The sequence below is a fragment of the Microtus ochrogaster genome, linkage group LG7_11 (assembly GCF_000317375.1).
Source record: "Microtus ochrogaster isolate Prairie Vole_2 linkage group LG7_11, MicOch1.0, whole genome shotgun sequence".
Taxonomy (NCBI): Eukaryota; Metazoa; Chordata; class Mammalia; order Rodentia; family Cricetidae; genus Microtus; species Microtus ochrogaster.
The window spans coordinates 1,130,777-1,158,199 of record NC_022032.1 but is presented as its reverse complement, the minus strand read 5'-3'; the positions used below and the strand labels follow the sequence as shown (position 1 = coordinate 1,158,199).

The window sequence follows — 27,423 nt, the reverse complement described above, 5'->3', positions numbered from 1 at the left end:
GATTCAATTCAGGTTCTCTTTTTAAACACTGCTTGTAACATGGGTCTCCTGGTAAATACTTTCAGCTTTTACACGTCTAGAAGAATTTTTATTTTTTTGTTTAATTTAGTTTCTAATTTTATTTTGAGACAGGGTCTCCTGTACATGGCTAACCTGAAATTTGCTATATAAATCAAGCTGTGCTGAAAAGCACTACCTTTCTGTCTCCCCAACTGAATGCTAAGATTGCAGTATGCTTGCTTCACTGGGATTCCCCCCTCCTCCTTACTATACAGCTCAGGTTGGCTTCCAACTTGCTATGCAGTTCATGTTGGCATTGAACTTTCCTCTCTTCCTCTTCTTCTAAGACAGCGTCTCAACCACGGAGCCCTGGCTGGCCTGGCACTTGCTACCTAGACCAAACTGGCCTTAAGCACACTGAGGTCTGCCTGCCACTGCCTCTTGGGTGCTGATATCGAAGACATTGCTGCTAATATTACGTTTTCATCTTCCTCCTCCTCTCTGTCCCCCTTCTCCTTTTCTCACTCCTCTGTTCCCTCTGTCACCACTAGAGGCGACCCCAAGTCTCACACATTCTAGGTAAACTTTCTAAGCTTCCTCCAAGTCATGTCTGCTCATTCTTCTTTGATGGTGTTTTGCTTCATACTCATTGCTTTCTTGCTTTTACTGTTTTCTCTGAGTCTATAATGCTTATTTTGGTTTCCTTGTACTGAGTTCCTTTTCATGCCTGCTTTAGACCAATTTGCTTATTGCATACCTCAATATAATTGTTAAAATGCTTCCTGTATATGGAGTCCATGATACTATTATATCAACATGTTTATAATTTCCACCAAATCAGAATACGTTCAGCACATATATAAGCACACACACGCACACACACACACACACACACACACACACACTTTTGGTCACTGATGATTTTTACATCTTTTCTCTTCCTCCTGTATTTCAACTTGGAGGGTGTCTGTTGACAGAGCCTTCTTTGTGTGGAGAGGCAAATGCTGTACTGCTGAATTCCACCTGGTGCCATGCTCTGAATAGGAATCACAGCTGTTCCGACTGTCCTGCCATCTTTGTCCAGGCATCTGTTCCCGTCCTTCTTCTTCTGCCCATTACGGAGTCAGTTTTCCTGACTCTGGTGTCTGATCATCTTTAATTAGCTGCCAGACACTGGTAATTTTACCTTTTTGGGTGCTGGATGTTTCCCTTACTCTGCACATCCTTGGCGGCTCTCCTGTTAAGCAGTTTCTTAGGAAAGCAGTTTGATCCCATTGCATTTTGCTTTTGGCATTTCTTAGGCAGGTCTTATGCGTTGCTCAAACTCCAGTTAATTATTCCCGTTTCCTGAAGTGTGGTCCTTCTGTAACTAATGTCTGAAGGGCCAGGCTAGTCATTGGGAATATCTGCTCAATTCTCAGCTGAAGTGTGTGGTGACTTCCAAAGGACTCTAGTGTTCTGACTCTTTCTCTCTCTGGTTATTTTGAGACAGGGTTTCTCTCTGTAGCCCCGGCTGTCCCAGAACTCTCTTTGTAGACCAGGCTGGTCTCGAACTCATAGAGATCCAGCTGCCTCTGCCTCCCAGGTGTTGGGATTTAAGGCATGTACCACCACCGCCCAGTTGCCTTCTGATTCTTGTTAGATGTTTCTTTCCTAGCCTGCTAACTTGGGGAGTATAGCTGCTTTGGATTCTGCGACCTCAGCAGCCTCGCCTTAACCCAGGGAGACTACCTGGGTTTCCCTAGAAAGGCAGTTAAAGCTGAATCTGAGCATCAAAGAACTCTCTCCGTTTGTGTCTCATGGACCACTGACTCTTGCTCGCTTCTCCACACCCGGAGTCCTGTAAACTGCTGTCTCATAGAGGGTGCTCCAGTTCTGGGCAGCATCGTTGTAAAGGGGGGGCATATCTAATCCCCGCGACTTGGCCAGAAGCAGCGTACATCATAAACATCATAGACAGATTGTCATCTGCTGTCATTCTGTCAGCCTGGGAGTCACACCAACACCTCAGGGTGAAGGTTTGCTGCCTCCCAAACACCAGAGGTTCTGGTACTCGTCTGTAACTCTTCCACCTTGAAGCTTCCACGGTCTTCATCTGAGTGGAAATTCCATCTAAATTAGGTGTGAATGAAGAAGACACACGTATAGTTTCTGTTCACTGTTACCCCAGATGACTGCCTTTGGGGTGTTTCCTGTTTTCAGACATCGATCCAAGGAGCTCAGCACCGGCAGAGCTGACTTGAGTAGGCGCCACTGTCAGTGTGGGCTGTGGTCCCCGAGGCCTATGTACCCTCCTGAGGGATGTCTCACTAGGTCAGGGGGTAGAAAAGCCCTTGGGAGGATCTACTTCTGACCTACCTAAGTTCAGATGTGCTCATCATTCTAGGACTCTTGCTGTCCTGTCCCATTTGGGTCGCCAGCCCATCTTCTGGTCTAAAAGTCTTGCATTTGAAGTCTGACCGTGGGAAGATCAAATTGTAGTCACATACAAAAAGGAAGTCAAGGGCCTTCCTTCTCTCTCTCTCTCTCTCTCTCTCTCTCTCTCTCTCTCTCTCTCTCCCTCCCTCCCTCCCTTCTTTCCTTCCTTCACTTCACTTCCCTTCTTCTTCCTTCCTTCCTTATTTTTCTAGAGCATATAGTGATTTCTTTCCACCCGACTGGACAGGCCTCTGCAGGGCAGGGAGCAGGTTCTCATGGTGAGAGGAGGAACCTACCCCACTTGCCAGTTTTGAGTGGTTCCACAGGGCCCCAGGGACAGAGTCCTTGCATAGTGACATCTGTGCCTATACTACTTCGCTTTGGTTTCTTGAGTTGAGAAGAGAGTGGGACTCCAGTGGCCTTTCTCTGCAGCAGGTTCCTGTTGACTGATGTGGACACTTCTAGCCCCAACTCCTCCGTCACAGTCTCCAGCACCAGGTGGCAGGACTTCTGAGGGCTTGAGCCAGCCCAGGAGATTCTTGTTGGGGCAGCTGATGAGCGCTTCCATGCTGTTCTTGACCGACCATGCGAGCACAGAGAGTGGGCCCGTGTTAAGCGCCTCCTCCTTCCACTTCCGTGGCTCCTCTGACGTCATCTCATCCTTAGGGCTAGTGAGGAGGCTCTTGGGGGAGGTTTGGCCCACAGATCATGCCTGCCTGTATCATGTTGCTTTGGCTTCTTGAGTAGAGTGAGAGCTGGGCAGGACTCCAGGTGGCCTTAGGTGGCTTTTCTTCTTAGTAGGTTATTGTCCTGAGTCTGTACTCACTCAAACGCAGTAAATCATCCTCTTAGTTCAATGTTCTTAGTCAACAAAAGCTATGACCAGGTAACCTGGTCCCCAGCAGGAGTCACACTTCACTAGCCGTATCATCGAACGCTGATATAAATAAGTACATTTTGTTTCCAACTAGACAAAATATGTCTCATCAAGACAGATGGAGCTGATGGATACAAGACGTCTGCCTTTTCTTTCCTTATAAGAAATGTCTCATTTTTGATGCCTTGGGTTATTTTTGTTCTTTGTTGTTGTTTTTCTTACAGGCATTATTTTCTTTGTGCTTATTCCACGGGCCTGGGTGGTCCCCTCTTACGGAGGAGAACCAGCCTTTTGGCCAGGTCTCCTTTCCCACAACAGTGCAGGCATGTAGGTCAGGAAAAGCTGTGGTGGGAGGAGAGTCCTCTCAAATAAGGACCCCACCCCTGCCCCGCACTCTTTCTGCAGGCACTGACCTGAGCCCCTGGGACCTCGGAGAGAACAAGCAGAGGAGTGAGGCAAAGCATTCAGAAACTGTGGTGATGGTGACATAGTAACGTGTAGGGCTCGGCTGGCACCGGGATAGGCACCATGTGTCCCTGTTAGAGGACACCCAGAGAAGGTAGAGGATGCTGGCGCCTCTTCCTCCCTGCACGTCTGACCCCTTGCATCCTTTCATTTCTGACCACAAGGAGAAATGTGGGACAGGGACAAGGGTGCGGCAACAATACACCAGCCAATCCTGGTGCCTAGGAGAGGGACGGGGGTGCAACAACAATACACCAGCCAATCCTGGTGCGACAACAATACACCAGCCAATCCTGCTGCCTAGGAGGCCGAGAGGTTCAGGCCGAGGATCAGTTTATGATATTTGCCCCCTCTGAGGGCAACATGCCTTCAGGGTCCAGAGTCTAGGCTCATCTGGAGATCTGTGGGCTTTTGGGTGCGGGGGCGGGGTTCAGCACGCTGCACAGAGAAGCCAGAAGTGCAGAAGCATCTACACTCAACAAAGCAGAGAAGAATCCTTTAAAGATGTCATTCTGTCGCTCAAACTCCACCCCCACAGAATGGTCCTCTGACAGTCCTTAGGGGTCAGCTTCCTGGTGCTCCGTAGGCCTCCCGCCTTTTCTCTCCCTACCTCCTACCGCCCCAGCCTTCTGGTTCCTCACTATTTATGAATCCACCAGGCATGCCACCCTTCCAGAATGTTCTTTCCTTCTTGTCTACCTATGGCACATTCCCTCATCATCTCTATGTCTTTGTTCAAACACAGCTATCCTATCCTGCTACTCGGTTCCTTTATTGTGACCTGTTCATCCCCATATCACTGTGAGGCCATATCACATATAACACATTATGTATTCTCACACACATCATGTTATCCATGGGCTCATAACAGAAGGACGATTTCACAAAGGCAGAATCTTGTTTTGCTTTCTTGCCCAAGAACTGACTTCATTCCCCTGCCTATAATGGTGTCTAACATGTATCTGACGCTTGAGAAATATTTGCCAGTTGGGCTAGCCCACGACAACAGAGCCCTATCATCAGACACAGAACACACAGACTTGGTCCCGCTCAAGGACTTGGGACTGCTGAGGCATTAACACTCTTCTGGTCTGACTGGAGCCAACATCAGTCCTTCTGACCCCGGAAATTCTAAGGGTCTGCTAGTCCCATGAATGTTAACTCAATTTAGGGCATTAAAATAATCTGTGCATTTAACTTGCTTGAAATAACATAGGCAATATTAAGAAGCCCATGTCACACCCCAAAGCTCCAGTGTTTGGTTACTTGTACTTCCCAAAGCTTACAGATGTTCTCAGCTGCCCATCTTTTTCCTTCTGCAAAGGGGGAGCTGGCCTACTTAGGAGCTCCCCATAGAGTTTCCAACCAGGTTCCTAGAGGGCAGCTACAATCCCCATAGCTGTAGATGGCTGTTCTGGAACCCTCTGGACCTGAAGAGTGAGAGAAGCGTACGCGTCAGCAGCCACCACAAGACAACACAGACGACACGCCATGCACACGCAACAGATGCCCATGGGGACAGCCATGAGATGCATGGGGTGGGGCAGAGCTAGGAGTCCTCTGTGGCATGCACTCGTGAACTCTGACAGCTCTGTCCACTTGGCCAGGTGGAGACAGTGGAGAACAGGAAGTACAAGCGAATGAGTCGTCAGGATGAGGTCAGAGGTAGAGAGAGAGGAGACAGGACATGATCAGTAGATGAGCCCCACGCCTGCTGGGGCCACATAGCATGTTTCAGGAGACACAGGACATGAGAGAGAGAATGGGGGAGGTTTGGCATGCACAGGCCCCACCTGACAGAAGGAGGCCCTGTGTCCAGCCTAGTCTAGAACTCACCTGCCCCTGGCTACTCCCTGCTTTCTGGTGGCATCCCAAGCCGTGACTCAGGTGCCCTTGGATCTGATATGTGCATGACTAGGGACAGTCTTTAAAACTACCGGCTTGGGGAGCACTGCTGTCACCCCATAGCTGTCCATAGGGAGGTATGGGACATCAGAAGAAGACACATCTTACAGCTGACAAGATTTTCAAAGTTAGTAAGCAGCTTGGAATCTAACCCAACTTCTGTAGATGAGGAGATGTCTCTGCCACGCGAGAGCCAGCAGACAGGAAGGACCTAACATGCAGGCTTCTGGGCCTCCACACTGGACTGAGGGGAAAGTGGAGCCCTGCTCATGTCCACTGGCCAGAGAGAGGGTGGACAAAGAGAAAGGTCTTGGGACCTCCAGGCTCTGCTCCTTCATGAAGTGCCTGCTTGGCAAAGGTCAGGGCCTCCTGGGCTTCATCTCCTTGAGATGGGCCACACTGGGGCTCCCTGCCATGCTGAACCACACTGAAGAGTGCAGGGGGACAGGTGAGATGAGGAAAAGGGGAGAGAGTGTGACAAGGAAGAGAGACTGGGCTCAAGGAGAAGACACCCTTAGTCCCGAGGGTTCACGGTGGGATTTCAAACAGCATCAACCGATCCCCGTTAGGTCCTGGGCCAGAGCCTCCCTGCGCCTTGCTTCCTGACCACTGAAAATTCAGGGACCCAGGGCATAGGTCCTCTTGTGCCTTGTGAAACAGAAAGCTTGGAGATTCTAGGGCAAGGACCTAGGCAACTTCTTTCCAGACTCAAATCCTTTCCTGCCACTCCAGGCCCTTCTGGGACCTTCGTTCTGGGGCTGGTGTTGAGGACCTGGGAACTATTCCCCATGTGGGCACAGAGGCAGACAGCCCTGGAGGAGGATGCCCACCTGCAGAGGTGGGTGCCACCTGTCTCTCTCACTTGCCTCTACTCTCCCTGGTAGGAGGAGCTCATCGCTGACAACCCTCCCATCAACAGGAGGGAGAGATGGTTTAGGGGAAATGAAGTGTCTTGGAAAGGGGCCTAGGAGGCAGGGCCCCCAGCTCGGCCTGGTCTCATAGGAGACTCACCATTCATCTGGGAGGGTGATAATGAATAGTCCCGGTCCCCGTGCCGCCGGTCTGGTTTCAGGTTGCGGCTCTGCCTGCCGGAGCCCTCCAGCATGTTAACAATCTCGCTTCTATCGATGTTCCGCAGGGCTGTGTACAGATTCTCCACTGTCGGCAGAGAAGAGAGGAGGTAGCTTGAGGAGCAAGCTCACATGGTTCTAGAGCAACGGGAATGCTGTGCAGACCTAAAGGCCATGGAGCAGGAGGAAGTCTGGGGAAGAGAAATAGTTCCCCGTTTTGGCTAACATCTTTTTATACAAAAGGTCTACAGAAAACTCAGAGTGGCAGTTGTGGTTTGGCATTTTTTGTTTTGTTTTGTTTCTTTCAACGCTGGGGATGGAGCCCATGGCCTTGTGCATGCTTGGCAAGTGTTCTGGTTCTGTTGAGCACAAACCAGAAACATCTAAAGGTAGGTGTGTGTGTGTGTGTGTGTGTGTGTGTGTGTGTGAAACCAAGACCAAAGACTGTTCTTTTGAAGTCCTGGTCTACATCAGTGGATGTAAGAAGCGGATGGAAGCATCCAGCTCCCGCACAGGGCAGGATTTGGAGGAGTTGCTGAGAAAGAGCGAGACACATCTTTCTCCAGGCAGGAGGAGGGTGTTCCTAAGAGAACGATAGCGGAAGCCGACCAGGGCAGGCCCGCCTGACTCTGCTCTGAGATCACAGCCCTCACCTGGTTGAGAAACTCAATGGGAATACTTTGAAAACAGGAGTTTACATCTTATACCATACTATTCTGCGGGGTCCAGGGCAAGTTTTACCTCTGAGAATGGGAAAGATTGAGGGCAGGAGCCACTGGTAATGCGCTCTGGTTGCCTAGGAGACCTTAAGACTATGAGAAGTGAGAGAAGGGACGGAGAGGGGAAACCGCAGGTCAACAGCAGGACTGGAATCAGAAAGGACTCCGGTGAGGAGCCGATCTCTCTAGCCCGACAGACAGGCGACTGAATGGTACTGACACTTTGCATTTTCGCCTTCACGGGCCATCCAGAGGGTCAGCAAGGCCGCACTCTGCTCCAACAAGGAGTTGGGGTTTTCTACACGGATCCGGTTGATGTCTTCCACAGTGAACTGCAGCTCCCGGGCCAGCTCTGTAGGCAAAGAACCAAGAGCCAATATGAGTGTTGAGCTTGTCACAGTCCCCATTAAATCAGGTTCCTCCCCACCAGGAAAGACGGGGCAGAACAAGTGCCTGCCTCCTTGTGTTCCTAGTGGGCGGGGCGGGAAAGAGGCAGTGAATGAGAAAATGAAGACGTTTCCTTTCTTCTCGCATGACTTCACTGAGGAAGTGTTGAGAATGAGCTTCCTCAGGGAACAGGACCAGCTAGTCCTCAGACTTCGAAGGCACTACAGCACAGGTGGCCACTGGCAGCCCTCCAAGAACTGGAGGATAGAAAGGCAGCCCTGTGGTTACTATGGCATCTCCCTCTGTTACTTTTATTGTGACTGCTTCCAGAGGTTTAGAAGGGGAATACTTCAGGGTACTTAAGTATGAGGAAGACTGGAGAGAAGGTGAGCACAAGAACATGCCTATACAACGCCCACACACAAGCACACGCACACACACACCACATATAAGAGCACAGACCATATACTTGCATGCAGCTGTGCACAGGTGCAGTGCACATACTCATGTGTATATATTCATGGGCATGTATAGACACAGTGCGTCCTTGACACACATACACACACGCACACACCAAGCAGGAATAGAGATAGCATGAAGAACAGATAGTTCTCGAATTTTGAACTCCTGTCACATGCCTTTTCAGCGAGTTCCCACTGTGGTATCTGAGTCTAAAGCACTGTGGTGAGCGCACACAGTATGGCCACAACAAAGAGTGAGAAGAGACAGCAAGTCCTTTTACAGAGCCCGAGGCCGCATCAACATGTGGGGCATTGTCGTCTGCCTACCTGCTTCCCTTCCAATACTGTCTGCCCTGTGGTAGCCAGGGAGTACCACAGGCTCAGCTATAGTCAGAGGTGAAAAGGAACATCTGGAGACCTTGCCTTTCCCCCCTTTCCCACAGTAAGCTGCCTCTGAGAAGGAAATGAGTAGCACTGAGAAGGCAGTGGACACAGACACAAGATACATACATACATACATACACACATACATACACACACACATACATACACACATATGTATATGTAACACATACATACACACATATACATATGCACATATATAAATATACATACATACGTATATACACACACATACATATATATAATTTGTCTGTGCACTAACGTTTATTTGTTTGATTTTCTGTGTTCTGTCACTAGCTACCAACTTGCTTTATGAAGGTGGACCTGCACATTCCCAGCAATAAAGCCAGGTGAACCAATACATCCAGCTTACACCATCAAGAGCTGGTGTGGATAGATATAAAATCTGATGTTTATTTTCAAAGGTGTCTCAAGCCAGCTTAGGTCCAGCTCATCCGCAAAGGCCCAGGAAACGCTGGAGCTAATGCCCACTGGCCTAGTTATTCCCCATCACTCAAACCAGCAGCTGAGAGTAGAAACTTAGTAACCGCCAAGTCTGCCTGCGAGACTGTGCACCTATTAAGCTTTGAAATAAACAGAATTTAAATGTAGAGATGAACTCAGACAACAGTTTTTGAGAAAAATTAAAATAAATAAATAACAGTAGGAAACATCAAACCCAGGTGGCATGTAAGATTATTCCCGCCTGATTATTACATAAGGCTCACGACTTAGGATTTCTCAACTCTTGTCTGTGCTCAGCTGGTGCTCCTGATGGCTTAGGCTGATACTCAATTTGGCAAGGTTGTAAAATAAATGGCGGTTTCCCCCGAGTCTCAGTACTCTTGCTATAAAGTAAGGACAGTGGTTTTTCTCAATGCTTAGAGGGGAAGCAGACAAATGGGGAGGGGGCAGGCAGCTCACTGCCCTGCACTGGTACCCAAGGCTGTTGCTTATAAAATGGGCCACCCCCGACTCATGCACAATGGGTGATGAGGTGAGGGCTGGACACCCTTCACCCTGGCTCACCCAGGAGGAAGGGTCATGGGGTTAGGTAGATGAGGGTTTTTCTTCTTTCTGTCCACATTCCATAACTCACCCGCCCAGCTGAGGCCAAGGTGCTCCGTGATGACTGCCATCTTCATATCTGCACGGTCTGTGTCACTGGCAAAACCTGGGAAGAGTCATTGGATTGCAGTTAGCAGCCGGGACAGGTTGCAGCATGGATGAGGTGGACGTGTGGCCCTTACAGAAGGATGCTCAGGTTACACAGGACTTTCAGATTACACTGTCAGGTAGAGACCTAAGGGGAGGGCTTTGTCTGCTGCAGACAAAACAAGATGAATGGACGCCAGGACAGTCCTTGACAGACTGCCTTGTTCTTGTAAGAGCAAGCATATTGGGGTGCTAGGCAAGGGGCTCCTACCCAGCCGGGACTCGCTGAGGATGCTATATCGAAGGGAAAGGGGCGTCAGGGTCCTCCTCCTGTCTTCTGCTCCACTGCCCTGCAGAAGACGAAGAAAGGGTACCATGGATTTTGGGTGTACTCCCTCTTAAAGAAGCTGATACAAGCACTCATATTTTGGCAAAGGGGCATTGTGTCCCATGGCCTGCGAGAGAAAATGCGTGGAAAGAGGTGGGAGTGAAGGGAGGCTGTGATACCTAAATACTTCATGAATAATATCCATAATACCAGACCCAAGGAGTCATTATTATGTGAGTGGCTCTATTCCATACACAGCTATCTGTGAAGCAGGTAGGTATAATTCTAGCTTCGATTTCATTGGTGACTAAACCGGGGCATATAACTTGCACAAGATCCCCCGTTAGAGACTGATTTTGATTTCAAACTCAGCTTTTCCTTCTGGATTCTCTTTTGCTCAGTGGCTCATTCCTGACTCACACTGGCCTAAGGTTTAACACCAGGGCCTGTTTGTAGGCACTGGCAACTCCATCTGAGAGAGAAATGGGTTCATTTCTCTCATCCCCGGAAAGAAAAGAGAAATCGAGCTACATTTTTGAAGGTGACCTTGTTTCTCTTCTAGGTGTCCACAGAAGGCTAATAATTTATACAACAGCACAGTAGCACTGACAGAAACAGGGAGACAACCTGAGGGTGGAGTTGCTCCAAAGGTCTGACCTGCGCCATGATGCTCTTTTAGGGACCAGAAAGAGTCCATTGGTCCAGACTCCTTGACTGAGCATGGAAACGTGGGTTTTGGGGACACCAGGGTCCCCTTGTTTGAGGGGAAAGATGGGCAAATAAATGGAAAAGAGACTTAACAACTTCTGTCTATGAGTAACTGATTTTGGACAAGTCCCCATTCAGCTGTAAGTATCAGAGGCTCCAAGAACAGCAGGGGGCTCTGTCTTTCCCGTTCTAGGGAGGCTGGATGTCAATATGAACAGCTCTGTCGGTGCCTGGCCCTGACATTTGCTCCTCACATCACATGACTAGGCTTTCTAGACTTTCCAGGGCAAGATTTCTCTCCCTAGTCACAAAACACATGTCCATAGCAGCGCAAGAACCCTAGGGAGCCTGGGGATTAAAGTTAGCGATTCAGAACGAAGAAAAGAAGCCCTTTGGATGTCTGCGTGTTCTGGGGGCTTTGAAGGGACATGGGTGAGTGGCAGCTCACCTTGGTACAGGGCGGCATGGTGATATTCAGGTGGCAGAGGATGTGCTGTGTGTCCTCGTACTTCATCGCCTTTCGCAGGAACGACAAGAACCCTCCCGGTTCGCGACTGCTGTCCCTCACCTAGATTCAATTACACACAGGGAGCTTTAGCAGGACCCTTTATGCCTCCTAGACTGGTGTTCTCAGGGCTTCCTGCCACCCAAACTCCTAGACCAAGGAAAGAGGGTGGCCATAGGAGGCCAGCACCTTCACAGGGATGGCCAAACGGTTCTCTCGAAATGACTGGAAGTGGAAACTTCGTTGTTGGGTTGTTTTCTTGACAGGCACCAAGTTCCCAGAGAGTTCTGCAAATAGAGGCATTCCTTCCAGAACCTGCAGGAAAAGACGAGCATGCTGAACTCCTATGGACAAGTCTGTAATTCTGTGTTTCCCTCCCCCAGACTGTCCCTCGCAGAGGCTGGGGACTGGTTATGAGAAGCCTGGCCGCTCTTTTAGGGAAAATGTCACAAGTGAGCTGTGCTCTCTTGATGCAGACTTGAGATGAAGATGTTTCTAAGAACTCAGTGGCCTGTCAGGACAGCAGATCATGCCGTCTGGAAAGGTCCTGGTCTGTTCTTGGGTCTATCTGAAGATATTTTGTTTGTGAGAGGTGCCCAAAAGGCTACAAATGTGCCTCACACGTAAGGACTCCTTCTATGTGCATAACAGCTTCAGCTGAGACGTTCTCGTGTGATTATATCTGACAGCCGAGGAAGCTGAGGCCCATAGACAATGAGTACTTTGACCAGTGAGTGCCAGGGCTGCATCAGAACCAGGCACACCTGTGTCTCGGCTCGGAACTTCTGATTCCAAGTCAGCTCTCGGAGTTGACTCAAGTTGACATGTGAGAAGAGGAAACCCCAATTAGGAAAAGTCTTGAAAAAACAAAAAAGGGGGGGGGAATAAAGGTCCCCCCCACCAGACTAGCCTGTGGGTAAACCTGCAGCACATTTTCTTGTTTGATGATTGACATGAGACGGTCCAGCTCACTGCGGGCAGTGCCACTTATGGGCAAGGTGGCCCTAGGTTGTATATAAAAGCAGGCTGAGCAAGCCATGAGGAGCAAGTCAGTAAGCAATGTTCCTCCATGGCTTCTGCTTCAGTTACTGCCTCTAAGTTCCTGACCTGAGTTCTTGCCCTGACTTTGTCCCACAATAGGCTGTGATATAGTGATGAACTATAAACTGAAATAAACCCCTTCCCCACCAAGTTGCCTTTGGTCATGGCGTTTCATCACAGCAATAGAAATCCTAAATAAGACATCAGCTTTCCCAGGTAAGTCCAGCTAAGATTCAGAGGCCAGACCCTCAGATGGTCCCTAGCTTATTATATATAAACATGAAAGAGATTCTTGGGATTGGTAATAATTTATAATTGATAACAATATATAATTAATATAATAAAATTATTGGTAATAATTTACCAATTAATAATTGGTAAAAACTCAGTTTCTATCTTCTCATCTTTTAACCACATAGTCTCTGCTTTCCAGATGCTACCACGTACCAGGGCTGCTGGAGAAACAGGGAGTTTGGGTCAAATCCTACAGCTACTCTCTCTGCAACTTGAGTGTGACTTTAACCCTCTCTCCCAATCTTGGCTTCCCACTGGGTACACTGGGGTAATGAAGTTGCCTACAGTTAAGAGAACCAAATCTTATCTTATAAGCTAGGTACTTTAAGAAAAAAAGGATTTCAAAAAATGGTGTGTATGTGTGTGTGTGTGTGTGTGTGTGTGTGTGTGAGAGAGAGAGAGAGAGAGAGAGAGAGAGAGAGAGAGAGAGAGAGAGACGAGGGGAGAGAGAGTGTGTATGTGTGTATGAGACAGGAAGAGAGGGAGATGGGGAGGGGGAGAGAGAGAGAGCAAGCAAGCGAGCACCACATGCATATGGGTGCCCATAGAGGCCAGAAGAGGGCACTGGATCTCCTGGAACTAGAGTTACAGGTGGTTGTGAGCTATCTTGACATGGGTGCTGGGAACTGAACCCAGGTCCTCTGCAAGAGCAGTGAGTGCTCCTAATTGCTGATCCAGCTCTCCAGTCTTACAAGTTACAAGTGTGACAGATTCATACGAACTCCAGCAAATGCCAATTCTTATTAGAGAAGCCCCTGAGATGCCTGTGGTGGTGGCCCTCATGTTTGTCATGACTTATCTAAGATGATTCTTGGGGAGCTGAAGCAGTACATCCTAATGGTCCCTACAACTTCGGAGGGAAGGTATTGTGATCCAGGAGCAGCCACCAGAGCCACCTTAACCCAGAGCTTCATTTCCTTCCAGGGCTGCTGTGAGGACAGCCGGGAACCATACCTCTATGTCCCTGCTCCGTGCCACCTCCACAAAGTTTTCATGCTGTTCCAGGGTCTTGTCCACTTTGTCGTCTGTCATGCAGTAGCAGCGTAGCCGTCCTTCCCGCGGGTCATTCATCTTGGCAAAAATGACGAACTTGGCCATGTAGGGGACTGCCGTGAGCTCTTTGTACAACAGAGTGGCAAAGTGCACGGCCTCTGCGGTTCGAGGACAGTCCGACAGCCAAAACCTAAAAGGAGACGGCAAGCAGTGAGTCTGGCCGTGCCACAGCAATGGAGCCCTGCCTGGTGGGGGAAGTGGCGGAGGACTCTCAAGCCCAGCCTGGGAAAGCGGGCCAGGCCACGAGGGTGGCTCCCTGCAACCACCATGCTGGGCTAGAAAGGTCCGAGTCGTACCTGGCTGACACATTGGTGGTGAAGTTGGCACACTCGTTGGCGTACACAAGCTTGGTTGTTCCTGTTATATCTTCCCACTGGGCTTGGTCAGTTCCACCTACAACAGCATCAATAGCAGGGCTGGGGCGATGCTTTCCATTCATAAGCAGAGAGCTTACGTGTGTGTGTGTGTGTGTGTGTGTGTGTGTGTGTGTGTGTGTGTGTGTGTGTACAAAGCCAGAAATGGAACATCAGGGGGATCATTGGTCTACAATCTACAACTTTATTTCCCCACGCTGTGCTGACAACTTACACACAGGTCATTTTTCTCTCATCCCCAGGGAAGTCGTAAGAGCCCAGTGTAGTTGCTAGCTTTATCTTTGCACCACCCAGTGTGTGCCCTAAACCAGTTGCTGCCAAGGAAGCAGGCACCACGAGCGCCACTCACCAATGACGCTGCACAGGAGGCGTAGGCTGGTGGTATCTCCCTCCCCACTGTCTCTCGGGTTGTCAGTCCAGGAGGGAGGGAGTGGGATCCGAAGCCCAATGGGGCGGTGGAACTTCCGGCGCCTTGGCTCAACAGTGACAATGGGGCTGAAGGTGGCCTGGTTGCCGAGGAGCTTGGTCACCAGCTCATCTGGGACAGGCTGGGCCTGTGAAGTGCCAAAAACAGAGGGCTCAGCCCCAGGCACTCAGATAGGGTCAGCTGGGTACCCTCAAAGTTCAGGTTAGGAGGTGACTACCCCCCGGGACTCCCCCATATACTTTGACCGGAGGGCGTCCCCCTTGGCCTGACCCCATGACTGAGTGTCTTCCTGACTTTCTATCTCCAACTCCATGTTTTTCCTCAGCGCTTTGGCCCACTTTGGGCCTTCTGTGGAATCCTTCCTGGAGGACACAGCTGACCACACTCAGTAGCCATGCTGGGTTGTCTACAACTCTTTAAGAAACACGTGGTCACCGCGCCCTCCCAGAGTTCCTTAAGCGTCTTCTCCAGGGCCTGACCTCCACGTAATCTTAGGAACTGAGAGAAAGGGGCCACGTCACCTGTAGGGCCAGCTTCACTTTCTTGGTGACAGCATTTTCAGGGAACGTTGCCTGTACCATGGGCACCAGCTTGCTTCTTAGGGAGCCCCCTTCAGGACCAATGGTGTCATAGTCCTGGCAGAGCCGAGACATGATCACAAAGTACAGGGGGAAGTCGGTGGTGATGATGCGGCACACTCGCTTCTTTTCCAGCTCCTCCAAGCTCCCCAGCTCTGGAAACACAAGTTGCCTCAGGATGAGCGTTGACTGAGGTGCCAGAGTCTCCACATCCTGGACACATACCCTCCCTAGGGGCTTGGCAGGGAGGTGGCCTGGAAGGAGAAGCATCTGAACCCAGAGGCCCAGTAGAAGAGGCACTGCGCACAGCGGTGGGGGGCGCTTTACCCTCTCACATATCCTGGGGATCCAGCACTTAGTAAGAAGGACCATTCCCTGTCTCTCTTAGCCTCACACTCCAGGCAGTGCTGACCGACCAACTGGAGTGTGCAGCCCCAGATCCCACGTTCCTAAAGCAGGAAACCCGCCTGGAACTCCAGGGCCCCTTTACCTTCGTCCATGCCGTTAAGGATCTGGTCCAGGTAGCTTTCTCCGTAGCGGCTCTTGTGTTCCTTCCACACAGAGCCGTTCTCACTCCTCAGAACCACCAGTTCACGGTCCCCACGGCCATGCGAGGCGAAATGGGGGATCTCCACAATCACGGGGCTAAGGTAGAGCATAGCAAACGGCGGGAGGATGTTTAGAGGAGGCCGGATGCCTGGACACAGGGGATGGCAGTGGGCCCTGCTCACAGCCTGTAGTGAGAAGGACCTACTGGCCAGGGCTGGGGAGGAAGGGAGCTGCCCTGGGCCACTGAGGCAGAGCTCCGGGGAACCCAGTGGGCTTTAGGTGGGTGAGAAAAGAGAACCTGTGGTTCATTCCTCTCAAGGGCCTAGGAGACCCTCTGTGGGGAATGCCTTCCAGATGAGCATTCTGATGCTCATTTGAATAAACCCTAGGTCCCCAAATAGCCAAATTTCCTCTCTTCTCCTCTCTAGTATCCTAGCATTTTTGAGAGTAGCCAGCTCCTCTAGAGCCATAGACTGCTTCACGGGCCCAAGAGGGGCAGGCAAGCCCGTTTGTCACCACAGCAAAGAAATGAGATGCTGGGCACTGCCCAGGTAGGGTGGTCCTTCAGTCTTAGCTGAAGTGGCAGGAACTGGTTGGGGACACATTCACCAGGACGGCATATCTCACCTAAGGAACTGGGCCCCCGTAGGTCCCAGTGCAATGATCCTGCTTGCCAGGCCCTCTTCCTCAGCCAGCGGGGGTGGTGTGCTCAGCTTCTGAGGCTTGACCAAGCGGCAGGTGATGCGCGTGGGTGCTGCACACGTCCGGGGAGGGATCACTACCCTCAGGCCATTATGACGACTTCCTCTCATGGATCCTCCCCGGGCATCCACCATGAAGCTCACCAGAAACCTAGAGGCACAGGTAGATCATGACCTGGCTGACTTCCTTCTCAAGGGCAGGAAAAGTGGGTCCCAGATTGGTACAACACTCACCCTGTGTGGACGGGGCTGGCCACGGGGCTAATGTTGTCTGAGGTCTCTGTGGCTGGGCTACTGGGGATGAGGGAATCCTCATCGTATTCTTTAGATCCCTGAAGAAAAACAGAAAGCTTCTGGTCTCCATCTTACCCCTAGTTTACACAAACATGTGCCCAGGTCCCGGAGCTCATCTGGGAGAAACCGCTTCCATGAAATGAACTCTGATCCCTTTAGTCTCTCTCCTTGCTCACTGTCCTCTGCTCGATGCACAAATTGATCACTTGTCTGCCCTTTCTCCTGCCATTCCCCCGACCCGTGCTTTCTTCTCCAGGGCTGGTGCTAGATCCTGCACCATCGCCTCATGGCTACTTGCCCTATTGGCACTGCATGAGGAGGGCTCTGTGAGGTGAGCCCATCAGGCTGTGGGGCTTCCCATTCCTCCCCAGTGGAAGGAGATTATTCATTGCCTCACAGGAACCCATGCATCTAAGTCCACACTCAGAGCTGGCAGGAGCTCCGTCATAGGAGACAATTAAACCCAGCTGTGTATATGGAGCCCTAGATGGCCAATTAGTATAGTGCAATATGGTGTACGCCTCTGACTGGGTTTATGACTTAAGCAAAGATGTGGAAAGAGATGTTGGGGCTCTGCTTAGCACATACAAAGCCTTGGGTTCTCTCCGCGTGTGTGTGTGCGCGTGTGTGTGTGTGCGTGTAGAGAATGGGATGATTACAGGACAAGACTCATTCAGGCCCCCTGGGTTTGTTCCTGCTGCTGTAAGAGCATCTAGGGACAACGTCACAGTGTTATCAAGGTCCCATCTGACTATCTCTCAGACTCACGGCAACACCAATGTTGTATTGTGCTGATACCCGAGCACAATATTTTCAGACTCATAAGCCTTTGTGGAGGGGGAGGGGATGCAGCCCACCTCGGCAGTCAGGCCTTGACAACACATCGATTCTCCCACCTCCCCTCTCCCACCTCCCCAGGAGATGGTCTTGCTCTGGTGGAAAGTGCCAACGGACTAGCAAAACTGTCTGAAATCCTCCTCCTCCTCCCCCTCTATCTACCTTTTTGGACAAATTCGTGTGAAAGGCGAGGAAGGCACAAGCCAGGGTACTGTCAGGAATAACTGTTATGCAGAGAACAGTGTGATACCCCTCTGTCAGTGTTGGGGTTTCTGGCTTCTATGATAAAATGAGGGAAGAGGAGGGAAGACAGTGGCCCCTTCTGCAGAGAGAGGAAGCTTCCTTCCTGCTCCCGCAGCTGGCCGGCCTGAGTATTTTACAGCACGTTATGATGGTGTTTCTCACACTTGAAGCCCTCTGAGGCTCCCAGAACTCACAGTGGCCATAATGAGTGTGCCAACCGTACCAGGCTCTACAGAACACAGGGATCATGGTTCTGAAGGTGTGAGTTCTCTACTTCAGCTCCTACTGTCCTAGGTCATAGGAACACAATCATGGAATGTCCACACTCTCTGCCACGGGAAGAGACAAGGAGTTCCTTACCTGTTCCGCATCTTCAGATCGGATGATCACAGTCTCAGGGGTGACACAAGGGATCCTTGGGATGGCTGGAGATTCCACCCTATGAATCAGGGACATTAGAAATTAAAAGAGCAGAACATTTGATGTAGGTCCCTCCGTCACTCCTGAGAGACCTAAGTGACAAACCTCAGCCCATCTGTAACGACCTGGCTGGTTCATCCCTCACCTCTCATGTGATAAAATGACTCTCTTATCTACGAATGGACCCACGTCTCCCCTGAACCTTGAAGCTTCTCCATCCCCAGGCATGCCCAAGCCTGGCTTTTATCTAAGTCCCTCCATCTCCAGACACGCCCAAGCCTGGCCTTCACCTCCGTCTCTACTCTGATTCCCAGAGTGGCTCCTGGCTTTCCACAGCATGATCCTCCCGCCCACACTGGGCCCATCTTACACTTGGTCTAGCTTCGGCACAAAATCCAACAGCTCTTTCTCCTCACCCACATCCCGGGAGTCCCGCCTCTCCGCCTTGGAGCCAACAAGTTCTTCACCTGAAAACCAGGAGCTCAAGTGAGTGGCAGGTCAGAGACAAGGAATCACCTTTGTTCCTAGCAAGCACTTCTCATAGTCCACCTCCCAACGTCTGCTCGAAAGCGGAGGGCAGGGCTGGTTTCTGATACCCCAAGAGGCCTGCTAGCCATGGAGATTCCCAGTCCTGTTCTTCCAGCACTAGAGCCCAGGGTGGGCCAGTCCCTAGTCCCTGTGTGCACCCCTCAGCTTTGTAGGGTGGAAAACAACACAGTCAGGAAGAAGGTTTTTTCCTTTGATGAGATCCCCATTACACAACAGCTCGTTCAGAGCGTAAAGTGGCGCCACAAAAGGTCACAGCTACAGATATTTCTTTCTTTTTCCTTTTTAAGACACTTTCTCTATGCAGCTCTGGCTGTTCTAGAATTTGCTTTCTAGACCAGGATGACCTTGAACTCAAGGATCTGCCTGTCTCGGCCTCCTGAACGCTGGGATTAAAATCACGAGTCATCACACCCAGTTTAGGTTACAGATCTTCCACTACAGAGGGGGAAACACAGCGCTCAAACCTATTCACTCAAGGGTGGGACATTCTTTTGTCACTGAATCCCCTTATTTCCCATCACCTTGGAACTGTCAGTTGTAATTCCAAATCCCATAAAGAGGATCCAGCTCCCTGCACCCCGTCCCCTCTTCTTAGCCCGACTGGAGCAGCGACCTGGGCTCTAGGGCCCATATGACTATTGCCCTGTGGGAGGAGCCCGGTCCTATGACCTGGAGCTGACAGGATGGAGGTGCAACTGTTCATGCAGGATGCGCACAGACACGGAGGCATGGGCACAGAGACAGAGGTGATGTCATGGTGTGCATGTCCTGTTTAGTCAGCTCCGGGCCCTGCAGGCCACGGAGGATGCAAAGCAGGCATGGGTTAGTGAGAACGTGTGTGCTTATGATGGAATGGGCTCTAGTGAGAAAGACCACAGGGAACAGAAAGCATTTCATACCCATTATAGTTATCTGAGTGGTTCCTGGAAGGCAAAGAAGAGCCAAGTTGAAGGAATGACAGCATCGGACCCAGTAAAGCGAGAGGCATGTTGTTAAGGGTGCGTGTGCTATAACTGTCTAGCTGACTGTCACACGACCACCGAACTCCAGACAGAAGGGGCCAGAGAGCAGGCTCAACCCTGCTATCCTGCATTTCCTCAATTCTGTGAGGAAATAGGGCTTACTTGGGGGACGGGAGATGGGGAAGATACCCTGGAGATCATGATGTTGAAACCTTTGTTCCCCCAGTGACGACGGAGGACTCCAAACTTTCTGCCCCACCACACTGTCGGAGGGCAGCTGACCAAGATGTGTTCTCTTTTTAAACAAGCATTCTTGTCATTTCTGGAGGCTCAAGGAAAACAGCAGCCAGATGTTGCTGCAGCTACCGCCAGCTCTTAGAGCTGCCGTGAGTAGATTCATCCTTGACCAAATGCAGGAACGTCCTATATACCAACTAGCTCGCAGATAAAGACTTGAGATCTAAACTATTAACCCCTAAATTCTCAATCTTCCTTCACCCAGGATTGTTTGAAAGGAGTTATTCTGTCAACAGACAATATTTGTAAGAAGCGGGTGACCCTAGTTTCAATGTGTGCTTGTACGTCCAGCCTGGATCTGTTCCGAGAGACACCAAGGGCAGTCTGCGAGGATCGCGCCTGAGCTCATCACCAAAGACTTTACCTTCATCTTCAGACACATCTAGGATCTCATCCACGGTCTCAGGGTAGCTCATCCGATGTTTGTCGCTGACTAACTGGAAGGAGGAAGGGCAGGGGCTCAGACCCACGTGGAGTGTGGTATCTTTGCTTTAGCCCAGCTACTGCCCCCAGACGAGCAGCCAGGAAAGCAGACGGAAAGATGCACTTCCAAAGAAAGCCAGACCTAGAAAGCATTTGATCTGGACGCCGAAGCCTGGCAGGTATCAGCATAACACCAGACCTCAGACTGCCCGCCCTTTTACCTCACCCCCTTCCTCAAGCCCTTCCAATCCTTTGGGCACTAGGTGGCAGTATTGCCTCACTTGTAGCTAGGTAGTGCCTACCAGGTGGGTGGCATTGACTTTGGGTAGTAACCCTTAGGGCCCACAGCTGTAACTGGGATAGAGGGTGGAGGTGGGGCAGGGCTCCTCGGGGGAGGGGCAGACATACCACTACACTGGTTTCATCTGTGACCACCTTGAGCACGTCGGTTACGGAGATATAGCCCAACCGCTTGGCTATTGCCAGAGGTGTGGTTCCATTCTAGGACAGAGGGAAAGTAGACAGGGCGTCAGAGGGGAGAGCCTACCTCTTGCACACAGACCAGGTTTGCTTGAAATCTCAGAAGGGCCTAAGTGGACCGGCTGGGCTTTGGAGATAAGATCTGTGCACAAGTCTGTGATCCTGGAGGCCACAGAGATGAGACAGGGCAGGAAGGCGAGCAGGGCACACTGTAAGCCCTCAGTGTTGAGAAGATATAGGTAAGCACAGCAGCAGGGCAATGTTCCCACACCCTTTCTTCAGCTGTCGGTCACTGAGTGTTATGATAGCTAACAACAGTCCTGAACTCTTTAGTTAACTAGTTACAACAGTCAGAACCCACAAATTCCCCAAATGGGACAGGACACACTTTAATACATCGATTTTGAGAGAAAGGCTTAGGTGAAAACGGCAAGGCCTGAAGCTTTTATTCCCTTGGAAGGTCTTTCCTGCTTGCAGAATGTGCCTGAGCCCCACATGACTTCGGTCCACCTGCAGTTACACCCTCAGCAAACACCTACAGTCAAGAGTTCACAGCCTTCTGAGTTGGGAACAGCCATGCAGGTTAACTCTACAAACCCCATGATCAGGACAGGGAATTCATTCCGAAGAACAATCGCCAAGGCTGCTAGGGGAGACTTTGATGTCCAAAACCACTTAATTTTGCCTACTTATGCCATCCTTCCTGAAGGTAGCTTCGAACACGCCAGAAGGCATGTCAGCAGGAGCAGTTACAAGCCGGAGAGGAGGAGGCATGGTATTGGGAAGGATAACCGTATTCTGATGGCTAAGTTCCGGAGTATACAAGGCAGCCACACTATGGTGCATAGCTCAGTCCTGACTCCAGAGAGTCATCAACCTGTACTGTTAGGGAATGCTCCCCAAGCTGTGAGGAATGGCTTCAGGTGGGTACTCACCGAGCTGACCTCGTTTGGAGAAGCACCATTCTTCAGGAGCAATGTCACAATGTCTGTGTGTCCTTGTTGAGCTGCCTGGTGCAAGGGGCTGTATCCTAGCTATGAAGTAAGGCAGACATTTGGCAGGATCAGTTAGCCATTGGGGGGGAAGAGCAGCATACATACAAAGTCCAGAGTCCATCCTACTAAAACTCTTCCCCCCACTTCCTTCTTTAGGGTCAAAGCTCGGGACGGAAGCAGGGCCTGGAGTGGCTCTGGCTCTCTCCTAAGTGAGCTCCTAGGAGCTGTCAGCTCAGGAGTTGGGTGTAAGGGACCCCTCCCTGTACCTTGGTCTTGGCATTGACGTCTGCTTGGTGCTGCAGCAAGAACTTCACCAGCTTGATGTTTCCGTAATGGCTAGCCACGTGGAGTGGGGTGTAACCCATCTGAAAGGCAAGAGATGAACATGGGTGGGAAGAAGTCATCTGGGCATATCTAGCACCAGTGGAGCCATGCTTCAAGGCGTCCACACAGAAGCAGCTGCTTAAGGGAGGGGAGGAGGCTATGGGAAAGGGCAAGCACTGTTGTGAGACACGGCGTGCTAATGTCGGTTAGAGAAGGGACAGGATCGGTGTCAGACAAGGGAAGCAGAGATGTTGCTGAAGCCACCAGGCAGGCAATCAGAAGGCTGATAGGAACCCGGAAGAGGGAGTTAGGCTAAGAGCTGTTAGCCTTGGAGATGATCAGGGCAGGTAACAGGAAGAAGCAGAGAGGACACAGTGGGGACAAATGTCTGGGCAGCACTTAGAAAGGCTGGGGTGGGGGATCGGAGAGAGCCATCCACTCCTTACCAGTCCTAGGAAAAGGCATGAGGGGGTGTGAGGGGGTGTGAGGGGGTGCCCCGTGATGGTCTAAGGTGTGTGTGGGGGGCACGTCTTGGTGGATTGTGACGGAGCATGTAGCTAAGGGAGGGAGCCATTATAGATGCGGCATGGGGTGGCCTGCCTTACCCGGGTGGTAGCATCCACCGTGACACCATGTTTGATCAGCACGTCAGCCACTGGAACATGGCCCTCTTGTGCTACCAGGTGGAGCGGGGTGAGGCCACTCTAAAAAGAGACAGACATACATCAGTTCTGAGCCAGGGAAGAATTCCAGGCTATCGTGACGGAACTGTGAGACTTGAAAGCCCCGGGCCTAGGCAGCCCGACTGGTTATTTGGTAAAATATTCCTATCCTGGACCTCCAAGTCCTCACCTGAATATCAGGTGACTAGCGTAGGGAAGGGTCAGGCAGCTTTTTCTATTAAGGGCCCGACTGCTAATTGATGAGACTGTGACGTTGTACCTTTGCCAATCCTGGTAACAAGCAGTCCTAAGCAGCATGGAAACCATCGGGCATGGCTGAGTTCCAATGAAGCTTTATAGAACTAAGCGGTGGGCTGAGGCTGACCCACAGACAACAGATTCGCTTAACAAAGACTTCCAATTGCAAGAACTGTTATTTCCAGGGTAAACTTCAGTGCCTCGGTTTCTTACTCTAGAAGATACAGGCTTCTGCCGACTCATCTCAAGGGCAGAGCAGGGGGCATCTGAGAAAGCGCAATTCACTTAAAATCACTGCAGCTTCTGAGAGCATGCGCTACCACTGCCCCACAGCCCACAGCAGTGTGAGGGGTGGACCCCTCTGGGAGCGGAAGGACCACATTTTTAGGCTTCTCATCAGCCTTCCTATGAGGATAGTGGTGTGTCAGGGTGTTGATTGCTATTTGCTGGTCTGGGATTATTTGTTCCTTGTGCTTGTTTAACCCCCAAGAATTTGCAGGCTACAGAATGGGAAAAGGTCTTAACTAATAGTACATCTGCTACAGGATTAATATCTAAAATAGAGATATTAGAACTAAAGAACTAAAAAAACCTTGAACATCAAGAAAACAAACAACTCAATTATAAAACAGGGTACAGAACTAAATGAAATTCACAAAGATGAAACAGAAATGGCTGAGAAACACTTAGGGTTAGGGCTCAGCATTCTTAGCCATCAGGGAAATGCAAATCAAAACTACTTTGAGAATTCATCTTAAACATGTCAGAATGGCCAAGATCCACAAAACAAAAGAGAGCTCATGCCGGTGAGGATGTAAGGTAAGGTGCACACTCATCCTCTGCTGGTGGGCGTGCACATCCATACAGCCACCATGGAAATCAGCGTGGCTGTTCCTTGGGAAACTGGGAGTCGGTCCACCTCAAAATCCAGCTATAGCACTCTTGAGCATACACCCAAAGAACTCTGCATCCGACTACAGAGGATCATGCTCAGCCATGTTCATTGCTGCTTTACCCCCAACAGCCAGAAACTGGAAATAGCATAGATACCCAAACAGATGAGTGGATAATGAAAATGGGGTACATTTATACAGCAGAATGTGACTCAGCTGTTAAAAAATGAAATCATGGAATTCACAAATAAATGGAGGAAGTTAGAAAAAAAAAACATCCTGAATGAAGTAACTCAGACCCCAAAAGACAAATATTGTATATATTCTTTTATATGCATGTTAGCTTTTAAGCCTTCAATAGCCATGCTACAATCTGTACAAGCACAGAGATTTTGGAGAGAGTAAGGAAGTAGGGAGGGGGAGGATCTCCCAAGGAAAGGAAAATAGAATAGTTATGGAGAGGCAGGGAGACAGGGATGGAAGGATTAAACAGAGAGGGGGAGGAGGGCGTGGGATAAGGGAGGGAATGCAAACTAACACTAAGGGTCATATGGAAACATACGACAGTAAAAGTTTCTTAAAATATATACATATGGGGGGAGGGGAGGAAGGGAAAGGGAATGGGAGGAGGGGAGGAGGTGGAAAATTTTAAGTAAAAATAAAAAAAAAATTAAAAATAAAAATAATAATAATAAATATATACATATAAGAGAGAAGTCTGAATGAAGTCACCAAATAACGGAGGAGACAAAGCCCCAGCTAGATACCATTCATTACCAAGTGAAATCTCCACTGCCAGGAATGGGTGACAGCTAGTTGAGGTTGAGTTGTTGCCCAAAGGGGCTCTATTTAACACTCCAAACAACTCCCACTATTGCCAAAGCTATTGGCAATACATTCAGAACCAAATTATGCAATGAACTCCCGAATGTAGATGCTACTCAGGGGCAAGTATACTCTGGGCTCCCATTGTGGCCTTCCTGAAGATGCTCAAAGGAGCAGAGAAAGGCAGAATGACACAGGAAGGCTACAAAGCCTCGGGGTCACAGTCTTACCAGTCAGCTGTGGATTCCTATGGCACCGAGATAAAACTGATGTAAGGCTGTTACCAGGATCCTGCCCATAGGCCTCAGGGAAAGTCAGAGCGCTCTGGTAAGTACGTAAGCTGCTGCCTACACGGAAGCTACAGAGCAAACTCAGAGGGGCCTACCTTATTCCCCAGGTTGCCATTGGCTTGCTTTGAGAGGAGAAGGGCGACCATTTCTGTGTGGCCCTCTTGGGCAGCCAGGTGCAGCGGGGTCACGCCTTGCACAGACTCGGCATTCGCTGATCCCCCATACTGCAGCAGACTGCGGGCCACCTCTATCTGGTTCTGCTTGGCAGCAATGTGCAAAGGGGTGTAGCCATTCTGAAACAGAAGAAGGTACCTGAGGTCTGTCCCACCCAACAGCCGAGGTAAAGGCAGGAGAGCACGGGGTGGGGGTAGGCTCTGGCTCGCCCTCTGAGCAGGCTGTCATCATCAAGGAAAGCATGTTAGATAGAAGAACAAATGCACAAACTGCTGGCTGGAAGCTAGATTGGCTGGCTCGCATCACCGGCAATATCTGCATCCTGCTCACCAAGTGTGATGACCTACCATCTCGCTCAGATGTGCTCGCTGCTGGGCAGGAAGCAATGTTACCAAGCAAAATTCAGATGCCAGCTTGAAGGTAGGGGAGAGAAGAGTTCAAGTTTTCTGTCTCTCCCTCCTGGCAGAAAGGACTCAAAGGCCCAAACGCTTCATATGGAAAAGAAACAGGGAACCACGTATGGCAGCACATGGCTGTAATCCCAACATTCTAGAGGCTGGGGTAGGGTGAGCCAGGGCCACATAGTGAAAAACCCTGTGTCAGATCAACAGAATGACTGGCTCTTGACACGCTCACACTTCCTCTTCAGTATGTATGACTATTCTTTTCTTTATTAGCACCCTAAAAGAAACCTTTCCTCATGCAGTTTGGCCCCCAGTGCTGTTCTTTGGGTCTGCTGACTGGGAACTCAAGGATGTGGGGGTACTAGCTAGTTCCATTCTACTCCAAACCATCTGCGGCCCAGGGCAATATATTCCATCTCCTAGATGATGTCCTTACGTATTTTTAAGATCATTGAAAGTAGGGGAAATATCTGCCTCGTTTATTAAAAAAAAACAAAAGGAAGAAACGAATTCTGGATGGATCAAATGTAATTATGTACTCGCAAGGAAGTGCTTTCCAAAACTAAGAAACGAGAACGGAGCAGTCATGTGTGGTGGTGGCTTTGCCATGCACGGTCGGGCAGAAGAGGATGACAAGTGCTGGCCTTTCCAGTTAACTGTGCCACCCTGCACTAGGGGCTCACTCTGGAGTCCAAGCTGCCCTGGAAATACAATACAGGCCAGGCAGGCCTCAAACTTGAGGTGGTTCTCCTGCCTCAGACTCTCCAGTGCTGGAAATACAGGTGTAAGCCACTATTTCTAGCTTTCATTTCATTTCTTTTTATTTATTTATTTATTAAAGATTTCCGTCTCTTCCCCGCCACCGCCTCCCATTTCCTTGCCCCTCCCCCAATCAAGTCCCCCTCCCTCCTCAGCCCGAAGAGCAATCAGGGTTCCCTGCCCTGTGGGAAGTCCAACCTCCATCCAGGTCTAGTAAGTTGAGCATCCAAACTGCCTAGGCTCTTACAAAGCCAGTACGTGCAGTAGGATCAGAAACCCATTGCCAATGTTCTTGAACTAGAAACTTCATTTCATTTCTTTATGTAGTTTTGATAAACAGTTCTCAGTGGTTGGGTTTCTAGTATGAGTGAGCTCCTTCTCCTACAGTAGACAGGTGATAGGGTCGGTCGGTGGCCTTGTTAGAAACTGCTTCTGTGATCTCTCTGGAGCATTAGAGTAAGGAAGTCAGGCACGTATTACTCCCGACTGTGTGATGAAGCTCTCTCTGAGAGGGGATGTGTGTTAACAGAAAGCAAACCCTAGGTCCTGTTGGCTTCTTGAACTGTGGTGTGTGTGTGTGTGTGTGTGTGTGTGTGTGTGTGTGTGTGTGATGCCCTTGAGACCTTGTTCAGCAGAATTAGATCCAGAAGGTCTAGACAGGGCTTGAGGCTCTGCGTTCCTAATCAGCTCCCAGGTGATGCTGAGGTTACTGGCCTATGAACCACGCTTCAAGTAGCCCGGCCCTGAAATACTCAGAGTGAAGGACTGCCAATCCAGAAGACTTCCAGGGCAGGACCCACGACCTCCAGGACCTATGTCCACTCAACCTTTCACAGAAGACCATGACTGTGTGCAACGGTCTCCAGACATGTGTTTTCCCACACTGGTGAGATAGCATTCCTCCAGCTGTCTGTGGT

At 50.2% G+C, this 27,423-nt stretch overlaps 1 protein-coding gene across 8 annotated transcripts in view; it reads right to left on the bottom strand.

Annotated features, from left to right (window-relative positions):
• The window catches only part of Ank1 (ankyrin 1), a 182,076-nt gene that overhangs the window by 19,087 nt on the left and 135,566 nt on the right, over window positions 1-27,423 (bottom strand). For all 8 annotated transcript variants that reach the window (XR_003378308.1, XM_005362423.3, XM_013352009.2 and 5 more), the window contains exons 17-38: window positions 25,265-25,462; window positions 22,847-22,945; window positions 22,184-22,282; window positions 21,858-21,956; window positions 20,851-20,943; window positions 20,384-20,456; window positions 19,660-19,683; window positions 18,582-18,678; window positions 18,152-18,230; window positions 16,652-16,749; window positions 16,344-16,568; window positions 15,658-15,812; window positions 15,111-15,322; window positions 14,512-14,716; window positions 14,085-14,181; window positions 13,690-13,918; window positions 11,590-11,715; window positions 11,344-11,463; window positions 10,131-10,209; window positions 9,804-9,878; window positions 7,675-7,806; window positions 6,677-6,823 (exon numbers count right to left, since the gene is read on the bottom strand). Coding sequence is in view for 7 of the 8 variants with exons in the window: in XM_005362423.3 (XP_005362480.1) it covers window positions 6,677-6,823; window positions 7,675-7,806; window positions 9,804-9,878; window positions 10,131-10,209; window positions 11,344-11,463; window positions 11,590-11,715; window positions 13,690-13,918; window positions 14,085-14,181; window positions 14,512-14,716; window positions 15,111-15,322; window positions 15,658-15,812; window positions 16,344-16,568; window positions 16,652-16,749; window positions 18,152-18,230; window positions 18,582-18,678; window positions 19,660-19,683; window positions 20,384-20,456; window positions 20,851-20,943; window positions 21,858-21,956; window positions 22,184-22,282; window positions 22,847-22,945; window positions 25,265-25,462 (2,761 nt within the window). In the remaining variant the exon portion in view is untranslated. The remainder of the gene's footprint in view (window positions 1-6,676; window positions 6,824-7,674; window positions 7,807-9,803; window positions 9,879-10,130; window positions 10,210-11,343; window positions 11,464-11,589; window positions 11,716-13,689; window positions 13,919-14,084; window positions 14,182-14,511; window positions 14,717-15,110; window positions 15,323-15,657; window positions 15,813-16,343; window positions 16,569-16,651; window positions 16,750-18,151; window positions 18,231-18,581; window positions 18,679-19,659; window positions 19,684-20,383; window positions 20,457-20,850; window positions 20,944-21,857; window positions 21,957-22,183; window positions 22,283-22,846; window positions 22,946-25,264; window positions 25,463-27,423) is intronic.